Here is an 18518-nt window from a genome sequence, read left to right on the forward strand (position 1 = left end):
CCTAGCAAATTGTATGAACATATGGCAAAATAGGAAGATGCCTAGGAAGCATTTTTTGTACCATTTTCTTCGTTATTTATTCAAAGATCTGTAAAATGTTTATTCTGGACATTCCCGCTATTTTGACCATATAGGTCAGGGGTGTCAAACTTGATTTCATTGAGGACTGCATCAGGGTTGTGTTTGACCTTGTGGGCAGGATATGTGTCCAGGGTGGGCATGGCCAGCTGGACATCACTCTTGGGGGTGCCTGTGGAGGCCAGAGTGCTCTGCCAGTGAAAATAGGTTCCCAAGCTCAATTTTTAGCTGCAGTGGCCTCCTGCAACCCTCTGCCAGTGAAAACGGAGCCCAGGAGGGCCGCACGCAGCCCTCGCGAGCTCCGTTTTCACTGGCAGAGGCACCATGAGACAGTCCTTTGCAGCCCCATGGGCCAGATCTAAGAACCCCACAGGCTGGATCATTGAGTTTGACACTTCTGATATAGGTAGTCCTCAACTTAAAGCCATTTGCTCAGTAACCATTCAAAATTACAGCTGCACGAACAAAAGTGACTTGCAACTGATTCTCACACAACTGTCACGGCATCCCAACAGTTACATAATCAAAATTTGGATGCTTGGCAACTGGCATGTATTTATGATGGTTCCAGTGCCCCAGGCTGACGTGATCACCCTTCGCGACCTCAGCTGGTTTCTGAGAACCAAGTCAGTGGGGTAAGTTGGATTTGCTGTGATTCATTTAAATAACTGCAGTGATCCACTTACGAACTGTGTCAAAAAAGATTGTAAAATTAACAACCATCTTCCTTAGTAATGGAAATTCTGATTCCAGTTGTGATCCTAAGTCGACTACCTGTGTTCACTTTCTCCTTGATTGGGCAATGTGGTTCCTGAAATTTCCCTACATTTAATTTGCAGCCCCTGACTAAAGTTACCAGGCAAAGGAGGATATGGACAACTGGAAAGAAAGACACACTAACATCAAATTTCTTGTTATCTGTGACCAAAATTATAGCAAAAAAAATAATTAGGCCTATGGTATATGTATTCAAAATTATATTTTCCAGTTTCAGATAACTAGTTTTCCAATCACAATAGTTTTCCAATGAATCTTTAGTGCTAGCAATAATATAGGCTTGATAATGAAGTGCTTTTTAAATTTTACTCCAGAAAAGTATGATGAATCATGTGATCTACAGTCCACAATGATCATGGATTTGAAGGGGCTGTATTAAAGCTGATTGCTGGAATCGGCAAGTAAATTAACATGTAAATATAGGCCACTGAGTTTATCAATGGACAAAGGAATAAAGCAGCAGACAATTTAGAAGAGCACACTACACAAAAGATTGACTGCCTTAATGAAAATTCAAAAAGCCATTGATTTTAAACTAAGCTTGTCAAACGGAGAACAAGAGGACAGGCTGTCCTTTTGCTGGACATTGCTCCACCTAACAATACCTGTGAGATAATGGTCCTGCTTAATTTCACAAAGTTGGAACTGTGGCAAGAAATCTTTATATGTCAACTAAGAGTACAGCATTAATTCTGCTGGAAAGGGGAAATTGGGCTGAAGTTAAGACAATCAGTCTTTCCTAATACAGTATCCTACATATTCTGACTTTGTGGAAACTGAAGTCTAACAGTAACAGTTGGAAGAGACCTTGGAGGTCATCTAGTCCAACCCCCTGCTCACGCAGGAGACATACTAGGGATTCGAACTGCCGACCTTTCTGATTGACAAGCTCAGTGTCTTAGCCACTGAGCCACCAAGTCATCATAGAATGAATGTTTTCAGAATGTTAATACAGTCTTGGCACAAGATCTGGATTGTGGATTTCCTGTTTCATAGATCAATTTCCATCTTTTCGAACTAACTGAATGCAAGCTCTGTTTAAGAGAAAGAATCTCCTTGTATGATAATGTATAGTTGAAGGTTGATATAATTGTTCTTACATTAAAATGTCTACAGTATTTACTGTATTAAATAGTCAATCTCTGTAAGAAGCCAGTAGGTGCTAGAATATCTCTGAGCCTTGTCCAACTGATATGGAAGTGGTACTTGTAGATTCATTATTTGTTGGCCATATGAACAGGGTCTTGGATTACAGTACACTGAGCACTTAATAGAAATGGAAACCAATCATATCTCACATGCAAGCAAAGAAATTAAATTCAAATACAATATTAATGAATGTATTAAAAGACATTTATGTCTTTTAACATTTGTAGCCACTGTCCCAATGATTTTAATGTGAATGTTCTCCTATGGCAAGTTGTTGTGGGCCTTATTACTAGATGCAGGGAAGTAAACCTGGAGAGAAAATTCAGTACTATATATAGTTCCCACTTTCCTATTACATTACTGCAAAGCTACTGAAAACCACATTTTGTAGAATTTCAAAACTGACATGTGTCTGCTTTTGTCTGAGCAAAGGAAAGGGAATTACACTGATTCCTATCAAAGAAGATATTTATAAATGTATGGTCTTTATATTATGCCTGGTCTTTGGTTGGTCAAACCCAGAACTGATGGCTCTGTCTATAAGCTGCTTTCCAAAGGAGATTTGGAAGGTCTGTTTCCTATTCCCCAGCAGCTCTGCCCAAGTGCTCAAGAACAGTTTGGAGGAAGAGAAATACTTGAATCTTTTATAGAGAGTACACATAATCCTCCATTAATTCAGTGAGTTGAAAATACAACGGCGGTTACAACCAGTCAAAACTCCAGATGTCCCAACACCCCCATGACCACATAAACATGATCTGGGTACTTGGCAACCACTTCACATGACAGTTGCAGAATCCCATGGTTGCGTAATCATGATTTGCAATTTTCCTTGCCATATTCCCACAATCAAAATCAATGAATTTATTTATTATTTATTATTTATTTATTAAATTTATTTCTATACCGCCCTTCTCCCGAAGGACTCAGAGCGGTGTACAGCCTAATTAAAAACACAAAGAGAGACAAAATTAAAAATAATTAAAATTATTAAATAATAGGCCAATTTATAAAACCCCAAATTTAAAATCCCATTTAAAACCAATTTAAAATCTTTACATTGATAGCCCAGCCTGGCGGAACAACATGGTTTTGAGGGCACAGCGAAACACGGAAATCAGAGATTTTACGAACTTCTGGGGGCAGATCATTCCAAAGGGCAGGGGCTCCCACAGAGAAGGCCCTCCCCCTGGGTGTCGCCAGCCGACATAATTTGGCCGATGGCACCCTGAGGAGACCCTCTCTCTGGGAGCGAACTGGCCGGTGGGAGGCTACTGGTGGCAGAAGACAGTCTCAAAGGTATCTAGGTCCAATGCCATGGAGCGCTTTAAAGGTGGTAACCAACACCTTGAATCGCACCCGGAAGACCACTGGGAGCCACTGCAGCTCGTGCAGGAGGGGTGTCACGTGGGCACAACGAGTTGCGTCCATAACCACCCGCGCGGCTGCATTCTGGACCAGTTGGAGCCTCCGGGTGCTTTTCAAGGGGAGCCCCATGTAGAGAGCATTGCAGTAGTCCAGTCGGGAGGTGACAAGGGCGTGAGTGACTGTGCGGAAGGCGTCGCAGTCCAGAAAGGGCTGCAACTGACGGATCAGGCGAACCTGATAAAAAGCCCCCCTGGCCACGGCCTAGTGAATTTAATTTCTATGCATTTATTCTGGTAATGTCCGTGTACAAAGATGTTGTTTTAGTTGTTTGAAGACAGCCTGAGCTTTGAAAGTACGGTTGTACTGGCAGAAATCGATAAATCAGCCTAAACCATACAGATTACATTATCTTCTTTCACGTTTCCAACTTCAGTATTCCAGTCACAAGCAGCACAACTTGTTTACGTATTGTTGATTTCATATATCAACAGATTACACATCAGTGGTTAGAGCATAAACATGGATGTTTATATTTTCTACCAATGTGGTTTTCTTCATAAAAATACAGGCATGGTTTACCATAGCCCTTTTCCACATAGTATGAATTGAAAGTGATTGTACATTTTGCATCTTCCTATATCACTGCAGCACAATAGCAATAGCATTTATATACTTCAGCTTTTTTAAAAAAAATCAGAGTTGTTCATTGTTTCTCTCAAGTTGCCTTTGCTGGTTTTTAATACCATTTTTGACATACATTGAATGGATTGAAAAACTACATAAACTGATGCAGCTGATTTTACAGAGCATAGCAGAATTAAGATGGGCAATACCCGACATAGAAATGTTCTATGTTCATCTGTCCAAAGCAAAACAATAGGATTTTAGAACTAGAATTTGGAGTTGCATGTTAGGATATGGGAACTGTTATTTATGTGGCTAAATAAGATGCACAATGAAATTATGCAAATCTTTATTATAAACTAGATTTAGTAGAAAAATCAATGGCTCCTAACATAGGCAGAATAGAGGCGATTAAAAGCATCCTTATGGCCGTGTGGGCAAGGCAGGTTGAGTAAAGCCCAATGAGTTATAAAAAGGATCCCTTTTTTGTGCAGAATCAGGGTTTGGAAGAAAACCCTTTTCCAGAGGTGGCTGCTGTCGCGCGACAGCGAAGTAGCCTTCCCGCATCCGCGCACGAGGCAGCGACAGCCGCTCTCCTTCCATCACGCATGTGCGTCACCATGAGCAAAAGGAGGACAAGCGCGTCCTCTCACTTCTCCGACACGCCCCTTCCTCTCAACTCCCGTCACACACCCCTTCGGGACCTTGCCGCTCGGCCACGCCCACTCCCGCCTGTGACCCCAGCAGGGGCGGCTCCTCCTCCGTTCAACACCACACCCCATTCCTCTTACGGCTCGTTCCAAGGCCACGCCCCTCAGCTTCCCCACCCATCCCGACTGGCCTGGGCAGCAAGCGGCGGTTGGAGGAAGCCCGGGAGGGCAGCGCGAGAGGAGAGGAGAGGAGGGGGAAGGAGGAGGGGGGGGAAAGAAAGGCGTCGAGCGGAGCGCGCGTGCGACGGCGTCCGCGAGTGGAGCCAGGACTGACTGACCGACCGACCGCCTGCAAGCCTTTGGGGGGGAGGGGTAGCCTGCGAACAGCATGGCGGCTGGGCGCGAGCCCCCGCCGCCGCCTCCTCTTCCTCGTCATCATCTTCCTCGGTTCCCTGCCAGCCCCTTGGCCACCGCCGCTCGAGCGTCGAGGCCCACCGACCTCCTTCTCCCTCTGCCCCGCTGACTGACACAAGAGTGGAAAAAGAAGACATACACGGGGAAGGAAGGAAAGAAGCCTCGCCCTACCCGGCCCATCCCGGCCATGGAGCTCGCCAAGCCGGTTTTCCCCGCGCTGCCGCAGCCCAAAGAGGACTCCGAGGTGAGCGAGAAAGCCGTTCGCCCAGCCGGCGGCACCTTGGAGCTCAGCAGCCCTCATCCCCCGTTGTGAGGGGCGGGGGGGGTTACCTCGTGATCCCCTCCCCGACTGAAGACTGGGGAAGGCGCCTTCGCGCGCTCTCCCTATTTTTTTTGTTTCGTTTTGTTTTTTCTCTCCCGCGCCCGCCCGCAGCCCTATTTAAAACCCAAACGCGCACAGGTGTTCCACTTGCTAGGCAGGTGGTGGGAAGCGGAATCGCGTTGGGATTGATCGGCTGCGTTAAATAAACATTTCCTCGCGGGTCACAAGGTTGGTTTGGAGAGCCCGTCCTCCTTCCTTTTAAATATCCTGTTGCCTGCACGAGGAGGAGTGACGGGAAAGGGAACCTCGGTCAAGGGAAGGCGTCTGTTATTTCTGCATGGTTTGATTCCCCCCCCCCCAGCATGTTTCTCAACGCGACAGACTATATAGACTTAAGAGGTGGAGTGTCTTAATTTTAGCCTTTTGGCGTACATGAATAGAATCACATTGGTGCCCTGTAGTATCTTCCAGGAACCCGCACACCCATTTAATGACATGCACGCACACAGCACTACTACCATCTAGAGTTGTTCTGTGAGAAAACCCCTATTATTAGGGAATTTGTTTAAAGCAGTTTGGAGGAGGTTGTCATTATGCAGGTATCCCCCCCTCCCAGGCATCCCTTTTAATATCTTCTGACAATATAAAATGATCCAGTTGTGCCCCCAAATCTTATTTTAATCAATCGGTTGAAAATTGACACTACAGTTCCTTGCCACTTTTGAGATAGGAAACATGCCACAATTGCATTTATAGAAATCAAAAACGGAACTCGGTAGAAAGGACAACTTCTTGACACTGTTAAGACCTGTGACATAGCTCATTTTATTTTGTATTCTTGCACTGCATTCTACTATCCTTGCTTTTTTTAAAATGTGAAGTGTGTCTGCTACCATAGTCACTCAAAGGTTGCCCATTCTTGTGACATGCTTGAGTATTTTAACATTGCTCCTCACATTTCTATGCTTCTTTTTATATCTCTCTCTCTATTGAATTCTATCACAGCAGGGGGTAGCACAGTAGTCTGAATAATCTTGAAGAAGCTGTGAACTTTCTAATCACTTTAAATATTGTTAACTAATTATTATTATTATTATTATTATTATTATTATTATTATTATTATTATTATTATTAATTGAATTTCTATACCGCCCTTCTCCCGAAGGACTGAGGGCGGTGAACAGATTAAGATTAACTTAACTTTCAGACTCACGGAGCTGGAATAGCATAAACTGTTTTTGTCTTGCAGATAAGATTGGTGCACCTATTCATTTCCTTCCAAATTGTTTTTGAAATGCATAATTTTGTAACAGTTGTACAAAAAAAATTAAAACAATTGTACAAAAAAAAATAAAAAGATTATAGTGGCATAGATGATTACACAAACTTTAATTACCAGAACCATGGGGACTAAATCTTCATAAATTTACATTACATTGCATTACATTACATTACATTACATTAAAAATATAGCACAGAATATTGCAATCCGCTGATCAAAATTATAGTGTAAAAACCTGCATTGGTCCACAGGAAGGGGGGAAAAAATCCAAATGTAGATTGTTAATTCCTTTATTGGGACCAGCCAAAATTGTTTTCCAGACCATTTAATGGTGAAGAACTCAGAGCTTGCATGCTCTTTTCTACTATTTTGATTGGTCCTAATTATGATATTGTCCAACTGTGGATTTTGGGTAAATGTTATAATAGCCGAGAGGCATAGTTTTTAATTAAGTCAAATTTAACAAGAAGAAGGAAATGCAATGATTCCTTTTATTTGTATAAGCGTTATATAAGTGACATTAGAAGTATTATGTTTAAGAAATAGGATTTTATATATGGGGGGTTAAGAATTTTTTTTTTAGGGATGTTAGTTTAATGATTGGTTATGCAATTTAGATTATTGTTAAAGATCAATAGAAATACCTTGTGTTCTGCTCTGGGAAGTCGGGGAGGGGGAGGGGGGTTGGGGGGGGTTGTGGGGAAAATATGTTTGTTTTTAAAACTTTTTCAATAAAAAAAAAAAAAGAAGAAGGAAATGCAGTTGAACTCAGTAAAATTGGCAGAAATAGGCCTGACTGCTTTATCTCTCTATCTTTTGATGGAGCCTGTTTAAAAAAATTGTGATGAATATGGTTCTGGAAGATTTGGACCTAAATGGCAGTTGGTTAGAAGATAGAATGTGCATGGCAGTTTTACTTTTTTTTTTTATCAGCCAATTTTCTGTACCTTGGGATGACTGTTCATCTGATAGCTCCAATAGACTATCTACTCCAGATATTGAACTAGATATTTATGAAACAAGTCAGCAAGGGATTTTGGAACAGTAGAAGGTACTAACTTACCATTATTCTAATATTGGCAGTTCATACAATATATCTAATGTAAATCCATAATTAACATTTTCTGCATATTAAATGAAAGGCTAATATATATTTGCAATGGGAAATAGGATGTTTCAACACACACACCCAGTGAAACCTATATGAGATTAAACCTATATTTAATCTTACTATTTTAGTGAGTAATAATTTTTGAGAAGAGGCAACAAAGATTGAATTTTCCACTAAGTGCACTTTGTCCATTATTTAGATCTAATGTAGTTCCTCTGTTAAACTGCTAGCCTTTAAATTGAGGCGTAACATCTTAGCCAGTTTCAGATTATTATTGTGTTCTCACAAGAACACCATATTGTTATTAAAAGCAGATTTCTGTTTCTATTATTTTAATCAGTGATACTGTAAAATTAACTTTCAACGCCATGCTACAGCTGAATTCCAGATGTTCAAAACACTCTGGATGAAGTTTACTATTTCTGTTTCAAGCTCAAAATCCTGTACTTGCAGAATGGTCAGCATTGGAATACTGAGTAAGGTCAGAATTGTTGCAAACTGAAAATGGCCTTTTAAGTTTAGACCATTTCAGATTTGAAACATTTTGCATTAGGGAAAATGTCAGTGATTTGCTAGTTTTCAAATAGATGTTTGTTTCTATGGAATTGTGGAGATCTGTTTTAGAGACAACTAGTATCCATTAAGAGTTGGACAGCATCTCAGACCAATTCTCAGGATAATATGATAAATTAGTTGTGTTTTTGCAAGAATCGAGACATTGAGGATCCAAATTAAGGTTTTAGTCTATTGCTTTCTGATTAATGGGATTCTCTTTATGATAGTCTGTAGGAGAATATTTCCTATTTCTTTGTCTGAATTTCTCACTCTAGGAGGAAGGACATATATCATTTTGTTCATAATTCATATTCTAGCTTGCTCTTGCAAAATAATGGTTATAGTGGACATGGAAGTCTGCTTTTTCTGCTGCTTCTTTTTAATAATTGTATTTTATCAGCTTAGCTGTATATTTAAATGCCTTCTACTTGTGTCTGAAATAAATGCTGAGCAAGACTATGCTCTACGTTTTCATCTCTTGTTATTACTAAAACATATAATTTGCTCTTTGCTATCTTATATTAAGCATTTCAAAATATTTATATTGTAATAGTGCTCTCCGCTGTAATGACAGAGAATCTTAATATTTATTTATTAAATTTCTATACAGTTTTGTTCACTGAAAGTAATATCAGATGAACTATTATAGAGTAGTGTGCTATTTATTAGCACAAATATTCCAGCTAATCTGGTTTTTTTACTGCATTTGCAGTTTGGGGGGAATCAGTGCTCTTTTTCAATTGCTACCTGTTTAATATAGTATTTAATTTAACATAATGCTTAAATGCTATTCTGGTGTAGTATCTCTATATTGGCCTTGACTGAGCATGTATATGCTTTGATGTACAAAGTGAACTAATTCAAAATAAGGGAAAAGTTCCCATATGTCACTACCTTTTGTTTGTTTTATTTTAACATTCCTTATTTGCTAACTAAATAAATTGATTATTTAAGCTAGGGAGGCATAACTGGATGTAAATATTGCACATAAAATATGTGTGGCTTATTTGTAGCTTACTGTGTTGCATGTTGATGTTGAGACTTATAAAGTGAAGTTTGTTTAATTTGTTAATATGATTTTAGTCAGTTATGATAAATAAAGTGATACTTAATAATGATGGTTTAGCAGAAAATGTGCACTAGGCCTGTTACTAATAATATTTCACTCAAGGCCCTGACTTGCACAGAAAGTGATTAGATAGTGGGAGATGTGACTGATTATATTTAGGAAATTAAATTTTTGGAAATCTTTCAATTAATAACACACAGTGTTAATATTCTTTACATTGCATTTCCTCTTTAAAACATTTTCCAGGGTTATTTACACATTTCTTTTCTTCCCATAACCGTTCTGAACCACCGATATCTCATCAAGGTTTTTTGGCAAATTGGTAATGGTATATAATCATGTTGAAGTTCAGCTGGGATTCAGTGTCCAGATTGTATTTTGCTTCATGTACAAATGAAAAATCTCACTTTGGGTGAAATTAGGAATTTTTATGCCATTACAGTCCTCATAGATGTATAAAATATTTTCCAAGATAACTTTAGTAATGAAAAATTATAAGATCAAACCTATAGTTTTATTAGCTTGTTTAACTTGTCATTTTCATCTTGCATTTTTTCCAGAACCTCACTATTTTGACTGGTCTTATATTCAAATGAGAAAATGTGTTTTATTTCTTCCACTTAGGATTGGACATATCCAATGAGAAGAGAGATGCAGGTATGAAAGTTTTATTTACCAGGTATTTGGGCTGCTGCAGGGCTTTAGCAACTTCATGAACATGTATGCTGACATCTGACATTAGGCAATGAAGAAATTGATGTGGCAAATTCATTTCATGTTTCTTACATATTGCAAACCATAAATAAAGGGGTGGGGGAAAGCCCAGCAACATTTAAGGAAGGATGGTTCCTAAAAAGTAGCTTTTTTATTATTTACTTATTACCGTAGATTTGTAACCAAGAAGCTCAGGGTGGCAAAAGGATTACAGTATATTATCCTTTTGAAAGATACCCATTTGAAGGAGCTACAGACTCTAGACTCTAATCTGGCCTTTTCTTCTGAGATCTGCAGATAGTTGCTAAGATAGGCTATTCCAATAATCACTACTTCTGCCAGTCCTGAGCATTATACATTCTGTACACATTTCTGTCACTCTGTTCTCTGAATTCAGAGGACTGGAATACAGCTAGGTACTCAAGCCTTGTGGAGCAATGGATTATTAAGAACGAATTGTCACAAAATAGTTACCACAGCTATTTGCAAACTTTCTTAGAACAGAAGTGAGGCTATCATAAAAAGAAAAAACTTGTTCAAGAATTCTAGTCAAGACAAACAGGTGAGGTTTTAGTTAAAATCTTATGTCTATTTTTTGAACCCATACTTTGTTATTTCAATGCCCATTTCACAAAAGGCAAGTTGAATAAGATACCTAACTGCTACCAGAAACTAATGAAAAGCAGAGATAAAGGCTAAAGTCTAATTGATATACACATTCTGCATTTCCCATCATAGGCAAAATATCCATGTGTAATGTATACCATACATTCATACTGGAAAATAACCAGACAGATATATATGCACATACACAAAGAAGCACAAACGTCGTATCACATCAGAAAAAAAGAGAATCACTATATTCTGCTCATGCACATTTTTTAAAAAAATGAGCAAGTGTATTTAGCTTAGGCATTTAATCTTCATTTCATTCCTAGCCTCTCAGGAAATCTGTAGTCCTTTGGGGATGCTTTGTGCCCACTCTCTAAATTGGTATTTTTTAACCTTAGCAACTTGAATATGTATAGACTTCAATCGCCAGAATTTTCAATCCAGCACACAGCATAGAAATACAGAGAGTTGGGGTCCATATATCTTCAAACTGCCAAGGTTGAGAAATGCTGCACTAAATATAAATGTTCTTTTTTCTGGTTAGTTGGGCACAATTCTGGATAAAGCTCAGGGTTCTCTATTAACTTTTTTGAAATGAAATACATTTTTCTAGACTTGTAGCTTAAAAAAAGCTAAAGAACCTAGTGGACACTTAAGGAGATAAAAGCATTAAATTAAAGAACACGGAATATGCATTGTGTAGGTTGTTTTGCCTTTAACTGTTGCATGGTAAGCTGAAACTCATTTCTTACTAAAATGCCATGAAGAAAAGCTTGGCCTATTGATTTTTCCTTGTAGACAGGAGCATCACCAGAAATTGTTTTTGAGAAATGGTTCTACAAAACAGTATAGAAGTATATTCATCTTGGTTATAAATTACCAAGTTCAGAGGAAAATAGGGTGATATTGACATGAACAGGAAAAATAAAAGTGAAAATTGGACTTGGAGTAAACATAATGAAAATTGAGACTGAAAAATTCAGTTTTATATATACAGGGACAGTCTGGAATAATTTGAGAGATGTGTATATTTTTCTCCCTTCAAATCTTAAGGTTTCTTCTATGGATTACAGGATTAGTCCAGAATGAGTCTGAGGAGGAAAAGAAGCACAAAATATTATAGCACAAAAGCAAACAATTCTTGGCATTTTAGTCTGGGTTGCAATCATACTTATTCATGTTCCTTTCTTTTTCTTTTTCCAAGAAAAATGTACCAAGTAACTTCCCAGCAAAAAGAGCAAATTCATAAAATTTATAAAACAATTATTGTACTCTGCCTGAATTCATTAAGCTTGACCAAACATGAAGTTGTTATTTGAATTCTGGCATGGCTTTTGGGCACGGAGATCAAGAAGTTTCTCCTGTGGTATAACATGTAGTTAGGCTGTGAAATATTTTCTTTTAGCCCTGTGCTGATTTACAAGAAAATAAACCTGGCCTAAAATCACCTACTGGCTTGTGTTTTTCTCAAGTGTATCTGAATAGGGCCAGAAGTAATTTAAGACTAATCTTGATATTGCATTAATACAATTCTTATTACACATTGATGTTGTAACTTGTAAATTTTGTATGTATATTTGTTTTCTTCCACCCATCCACTTACCCACTGTTCGTTCTTCAATTTTTTTAAAGGAAATTTTGCCTGGCTTATTCTTAGGCCCATACTCTTCAGCTATGAAAAGCAAGGTAGGTTGCCTGTAACCTTTTTATGCTGAGTAGTTTATGTGTAAATTATCTAGATGCTTTCTTTAGGACACATTCCTTTCCTCCCTTCATTGTGGATTTTTGTCATGCATTGAAAATCTCTCTCTTTAAGAAGACGTTTTTGATTTTGTATAAATATACAATGCACCTTAATTGTTAGAAAATACATTTACCATGCTTTTCCTTATATCCTTTAAATATTGTTGCAGCATTTTGATTTTTTGCTGGGTATCTCTGATTTCTGCCTGGGGAAAGGGGTATAGGAAACATTTCAACAAAAATAAAAACATTATTGCAGCATTGATTGACCTTAGAGATATTTATACTTTCTGCAGATGCACTGTTTCATTATAGAACAGTCAGAAGACAAAATCCTTCTAAAGTTCATATACGTTATACGCTCTTCATGGTTTTTAGCTTATTAAATTTGTTTTGGGCAAAGAGCCTAATCAATTCAGCTCTTTTAGAGATGCTGAATATTTTCAGCTAGGATATATATTTGAGGGAGGGGGGAGAGAGGAAAGACACATATTCTATATTGCTTTGTTGTTGTTAGTTGCGAAGTCGTGTCCGACCTATCGCGACCCCATAGACAACATTCCTCCAGGCCTTCCTGTTCTCTACCATCTTCTGGAGTCCACTTAAACTCACGCCTACTGCTTCAGTGACTCCATCCAGCCACCTCATTCTCTGTCATCCCTTTCTTCTTTTGCCCTCAATCTTTCCCACCATTTCTCCAGTGAGTCCTTCCTTCTCATTAGGTGGCCAAAATATTTGAGTTTCATCTTCAGGATCTGGCCTTCTAAAGAGCAGTCAGGGTTGATCTCCTCTAGGACTGACTGGTTTGATCACCTTGCAGTCCAAGGGACTCGCAGGAGTCTTCTCCAGCACCATAGTTCAAAGGCCTATGCTCAGCCTTTTTTTTTTTTTTTAATTGAAAAAGTTTTATTAGAGAAAAAACAGTTTTCCCACAACCCTCCCACCCAACCCCCCCTCCCCGACTTCCCAGAGAAGAACACAAGGTATTTCAGTTAATTTTTAACAATAAACTAAATTGCTTAACTATCCATTAAACTAACACCCTCTAAAAAATAATTCTTAACCCCACCCCCCCATAGATAAAATCCTGCTTCTTGGATATAATACTTCTAAAATCACTCATGTAGCACTTATACAATTAAAGATTCATTCATAAACTATTTGATATTTTTTAGTCTGATACTTATTTTGAATATAATCAATCCATCTTCTCCAGTCCTGTATATATCTTTCTTGTGTATGATCCTTCAAATATGCTGAAATTTTAGCCGTTTCAGCTAAGTTAGTTACTTTCAGTATCCAAGCATCAATAGTAGGCTGCTCAGCCTTTCTTATGGTCCAACTTTCACAGCCATACATTGCAACTGGGAAAACCATACCTTGACTATACGCACTTTTGTTGGCAGGGTGATGTCTCTGCTTTTTAGTATGCTGTCTAGATCTGCCATACCTTTCCTCCCCAGGATCAAATGTCTTTTAATTTTTTGGCTGCAGTGATCTTGAAGCCCAGGAAAATAAAACCCGTCACTACCTCCATTTCCTCCCCATCTATTCGTCAGGAATTGAGAGGGCATGATCTTAGTTTTCTTAATGTTGAGTTTCAAGCCAACTTTTGCACTCTCCTTCTTCACCCGCATCAAGAGGCTCTTTAGTTCCTCTTCGCTTTCTGCCATTAGAGTGGTATCATCTGCATATCTGAGGTTGTTGATAATTCTCCCGGCAATCTTAACTCCAACTTTCGATTCATCTAGTCCCACCTTTCTCATGATGTGCTCTGCATATAAGTTAAATAAGCAGGGCGACAGTATACAGCCTTGCCGGACTCCTTTCCCAGTTTTGAACCAACCAGTGGTTCCGTGACCAGTTCTCACTGTTGCTTCTTGACCCGCATATAAGTTTCTCAAGAGACAAATAAGATGGTCTGGTACTCCCATCTCTTTAAGAACTTGCCACAGTTTGTTGTGATCCACACAATCAAAGGCTTTAGCATAGTCAGTGAAGCAGAAGTAGATGTTTTTCTGGAACTCTGTGGCTTTCTCCATGATCCAGCGTATGTTGGCAATTTGATCTCTAGTTCCTCTGCCTCTTTGAAATCCTGCCTGTACTTCTGGTAGTTCTCGATCCACATACTGCTGGAGCCTAGCTTATAGGATTTTAAACATAACCTTACTACCATTTGAAATGAGTGCAATAGTGCAATAGTTTGAACATTTTTTGGCATTGCCTTTCTTTGGAATTGGAATGTAAACTAGCTTTGCACTGTTCATTTAAGAATGCATTCTTATCTCTTCTAACTATTCTCTACTAACTATTCTCTAGAAATCTGCCTTCAACTGGGTGTATCTTTCTCCCTTGCCTTTTGCTTCCCTTCTTTCTTCAGCTATTTGCAAAGCTTCCTCAGACAACCATTTTGCTTTCTTGTCTTTCTTTTTCTTTGGAATGGTTTTAGTTGCTACCTCTTTTATAATGTTGCAAACCTCCGTCCATAGTTCTTCAGGCACTCTGTCTATCAGATCTAATTCCTTAAATCTATTTGCCACCTCTACTGTATATTCATCAGGGTTATGATTTAGTTCATACCTGAGTGGCCTAGTGCTTTTCCCTACTTTCTTCAATTTAAGTCTAAATTTTGCAATGTGAAGCTCATGATCTGAGCCACAGTCAGCTCCTGGTCTTGTTTTTACTGACTGTATAGAGCTTCTTCATCTTTGGCTGCAGAGCAGATAGTCAATCTGATTTCTGTGTTGACCGTCTGGTGATGTCCATGTGTAGAGTCATCTCTTGGGTTGTTGGAAAAGAGTGTTTGCTATGACCATCATATTCTCTTGACAGAATTCTATCAGGCTGTGCCCTGCTTCATTTTGTACTCCAAGGCCAAAATTGCTTGTTATACCAGTTATCTTTTGGCTTCCTACTTTAGCATTCCAATCCCCCATAATGATAAGGACATCATTTTTTTGGTGTTAATTCTATAAGATGCTGTAGGGCTTCATAGAACTGGTCAATTTCACCCTTTTCAGCACCAGTGATTGGGGCATAGACTTGGATTACTGTGATATTGAATGGTTTGCCTTGGATTCGAATTGAGATCATTCTATCATTTTGGGGATTGTAACCCAGTATTGCTTTTCTTACTCTTTTATTGATTATGAAGGCTACTCCATTTCTTTTGAGGGATTCTTGCCTGCAGTAGTATTACCTGATGGTCATCTGAATTAAATTCACCCATTCCTGTCCATTTTAGTTTGCTGATTCCTAAGATGTCGATGTTCAGTCGTTTCATCTTCTGTTTGACCACGTCCAGTTTGCCTTGATTCATGGATCTTACATTCCAGGTTCCTATGGAGAAAAAATCTTTACAGCATTGAACTTTCCTTTCACCATCAGATGCATCCACAGCTGAGCGTCCTTTTAGCTTTGGCCCAGTCGCTTCATTCTTTCTGGCGCTACTAGTACTAGCCCTAGCCCTTCCCCAGTCGCATATTGGACATCTTCCGACCTGAGGGGCTCATCTTCCGGTATCATATCTTTTTTTCCTTTTGGTACTGTCCATGGGGTTTTCATGGCAAAGATACTGGAGTGGGTTGCCGTTTCCTTCTCCAGTGGATCACATTTTGTCAGAGCTCTCTGCTGTGACCTGTCCATCTTGGGTGTCCCTGTACGGCATAGCTCATAGCTTCATTGACCTATGCAAGCCCCTTCACCACGACAAGGCAGTAATCCATGAAGGGGTCTATATTGCTATTTTAGTGTAATCATTTTATTATTTATTAAATTTGTTGGCCATCTCGTATATAACTATTAATTACTTAATTAACTATTAGCTACTAAAATGCAGTTCTATTGTTTTAAATTTTCTTTCTGGCTTGGTATCAGCCATACATTGAATTTGTTCATAATTTCGTTTTGTAGCTACCTACACTTCAGAAACATGGGATCACTCATGTAATATGCATAAGACAAAACATTGAAGCAAACTTTATTAAACCAAACTTCCAGCAGTTATTTAGGTAAGAAAATCTTAAATAAATTCTGCTTTGAAAACAATGATCATGAAGCGTCGTACAATATGTACTTTTTAGGATAGTATACGCTATATCATTTATACACTTTTATAAGTGTCTTTATAGTTCACAGTAACTGTTACATCTTTTTCCAATACAGTAACGTGTTAATAGATAAAAGTATTGGAAAGAGATGTGTAAGATTATCTGTTTTCTTCCTTACCTAAGGTGAGAATGATACAAAGAGGAAAAATTAGATAAAATCTTGAAACGTAGTATATATTGTGGTAATGTACTTCATGTTCTATCAAATATGTCAAAAATTTTGGTTTTTTACAGTAAACATTTTTAGTTCTCATAGCTCCAAAAAGGTATCCAGGTGACTTATTAGTCTTTATTCCAAATGTTCAGATGTTTCATATGAAGTGAGTAGGTCAGTCCTATTTATAGTATTATTTTATATCTCTAGGCCAGCAGCCCACAACCTTTGGGCACCAGGGACCGATTCTCTGGAGAGGTTTTTCTGTGAACCAGAGGGCATGGTTTCATGTGCTTCCTGCATCCGGCGGATGGGGCTTTGCTTGTTTGCGTGGCCTAGTTTCTGGCATGCCGCAGCTTGGTCTATGCGCCAGGGATTGGGGAACCCTGCTGTAGGGCTTCAGATTTTAGATGCAGTCATTGGAACAAATTTTGATGTCAGATTTATGAGTGAACTGAGGAATCTGTCCTTTCTTTATAACTTGATACATGGAATTTTGCTAACTTCCTAAATCAGTTGGGTTTCAGTTACTATTCAGTTGCTTAACTCAAATATTAGCTACAGATTTCTTAGCGGTTTAATAAGAAATTTCATTCAGTAACATATACTTTTCATTACAGATGATAAAATTAATGGTAATTCTTTTACTTCATAAAGAACATTCCGTAATGCTTTCTGTGTTTTTTGCAAATGTGAAGGTGGAAACTCCAACATTGCTAATAATTTTTCCTTCTGCTAGAGGCTTTGAACAATTTAAGCCACTAGTTTATAAACCATTAGCTGGACCAAATGTGCTACGCTACAAAGAGTCAAACATAAATACCTGATTTATAACAATGCAGACTATAGGTAGTCCTCGACTTACGACAGTTCATTTACTGACCATTCAAAGTTACCACAATACTGGAAAAAGTCACCGTTTTTCACATGACTGCTACAGCATCGTCATGGTCACATAATTAAATTTCAGATACTTGGCAACCGACATATTTACAACAGGGTCATGTGATCACTTTTTGTAATCTTCTGACAAGCAAAGTAAACAGGGGAAGCCAGATTCATTTAACAACCATGTTACTAATTTAACAACTGCAGTGATTCACTTAACAACTGTGGCAAGATAGGTCATAAAATGAGGCAAAAATCACTTAACCACTGTCTCACTTGGCAACAGAAAATTTTGGCTCAATTGTAGTCATAGGTTGAAGACTTCCTATATTTATCTTCTATTTCCGTGTTATTTATTGGCTAACACTAATTCCTCAAGATTTCAGGCAAACTTCTAGCAAAGACTATTTGGGGTTGGTAGGAATAAAACTTGGAGAGCTGTTTTGAAGTAATGTAGAATCAAAAAAATATTAATCCTCATTGCACTACGACTTCTCTTCTGAAATTCTCATTTAATTTTATTTTGCTCTACAGAAGTCTACGTCTACAATATTTAGCCGAGGAGAGGTCATCAGAATATACAGTGGCAGTGTAAAAAGTTTAAACTTTCTCAATGAGCTCCTTGATTTAATGTTTTATGACTGTTTAACACTCTAGAAAATGAATGGTCCTGACTATGTACTTAACACACTTATTTTAATTGTAGGTATTTGGTCTTGGATATTGCTGATAATCCCATTGAAAATATTATAAGGTTTTTCCCAATGGTAAGTGTCCATCATCATGAGTTAAATTATGTTTTGATTTAAAGCATATGAGTTAAAGCATATGTTTTAGAACTGAGGGGATAATGCTAAAAGAGTGAACAAGTATCGATAATTGAAATGATTCAGGTAAA

At 38.4% G+C, this 18518-nt stretch overlaps 1 protein-coding gene across 3 annotated transcripts in view; it reads left to right on the forward strand.

Annotated features, from left to right (window-relative positions):
• Nucleotides 1-4923: 4923 nt before the first annotated feature.
• Nucleotides 4924-18518, forward strand: part of STYX (serine/threonine/tyrosine interacting protein) — a 31063-nt gene continuing 17468 nt past the window's right edge. For 2 of the 3 annotated variants that reach the window (XM_070931676.1, XM_070931677.1), the window contains exons 1-5: nucleotides 4924-5304; nucleotides 10025-10057; nucleotides 12359-12412; nucleotides 16382-16479; nucleotides 18327-18387. In XM_070931676.1, coding sequence (XP_070787777.1) covers nucleotides 5248-5304; nucleotides 10025-10057; nucleotides 12359-12412; nucleotides 16382-16479; nucleotides 18327-18387 — 303 coding nt within the window. In that variant the 5' untranslated portion in view covers nucleotides 4924-5247. Of the gene's footprint in view, nucleotides 5305-9960; nucleotides 10058-12358; nucleotides 12413-16381; nucleotides 16480-18326; nucleotides 18388-18518 lie in introns of all 3 variants that reach the window. The other variant, XM_070931678.1, reaches the window with a different exon arrangement.

Source organism: Pituophis catenifer, unplaced genomic scaffold, assembly GCF_029215685.1.
Source record: "Pituophis catenifer annectens isolate HBS135680 unplaced genomic scaffold, rPitCat1.0.hap2 SCAF_1, whole genome shotgun sequence".
Taxonomy (NCBI): Eukaryota; Metazoa; Chordata; class Lepidosauria; order Squamata; family Colubridae; genus Pituophis; species Pituophis catenifer.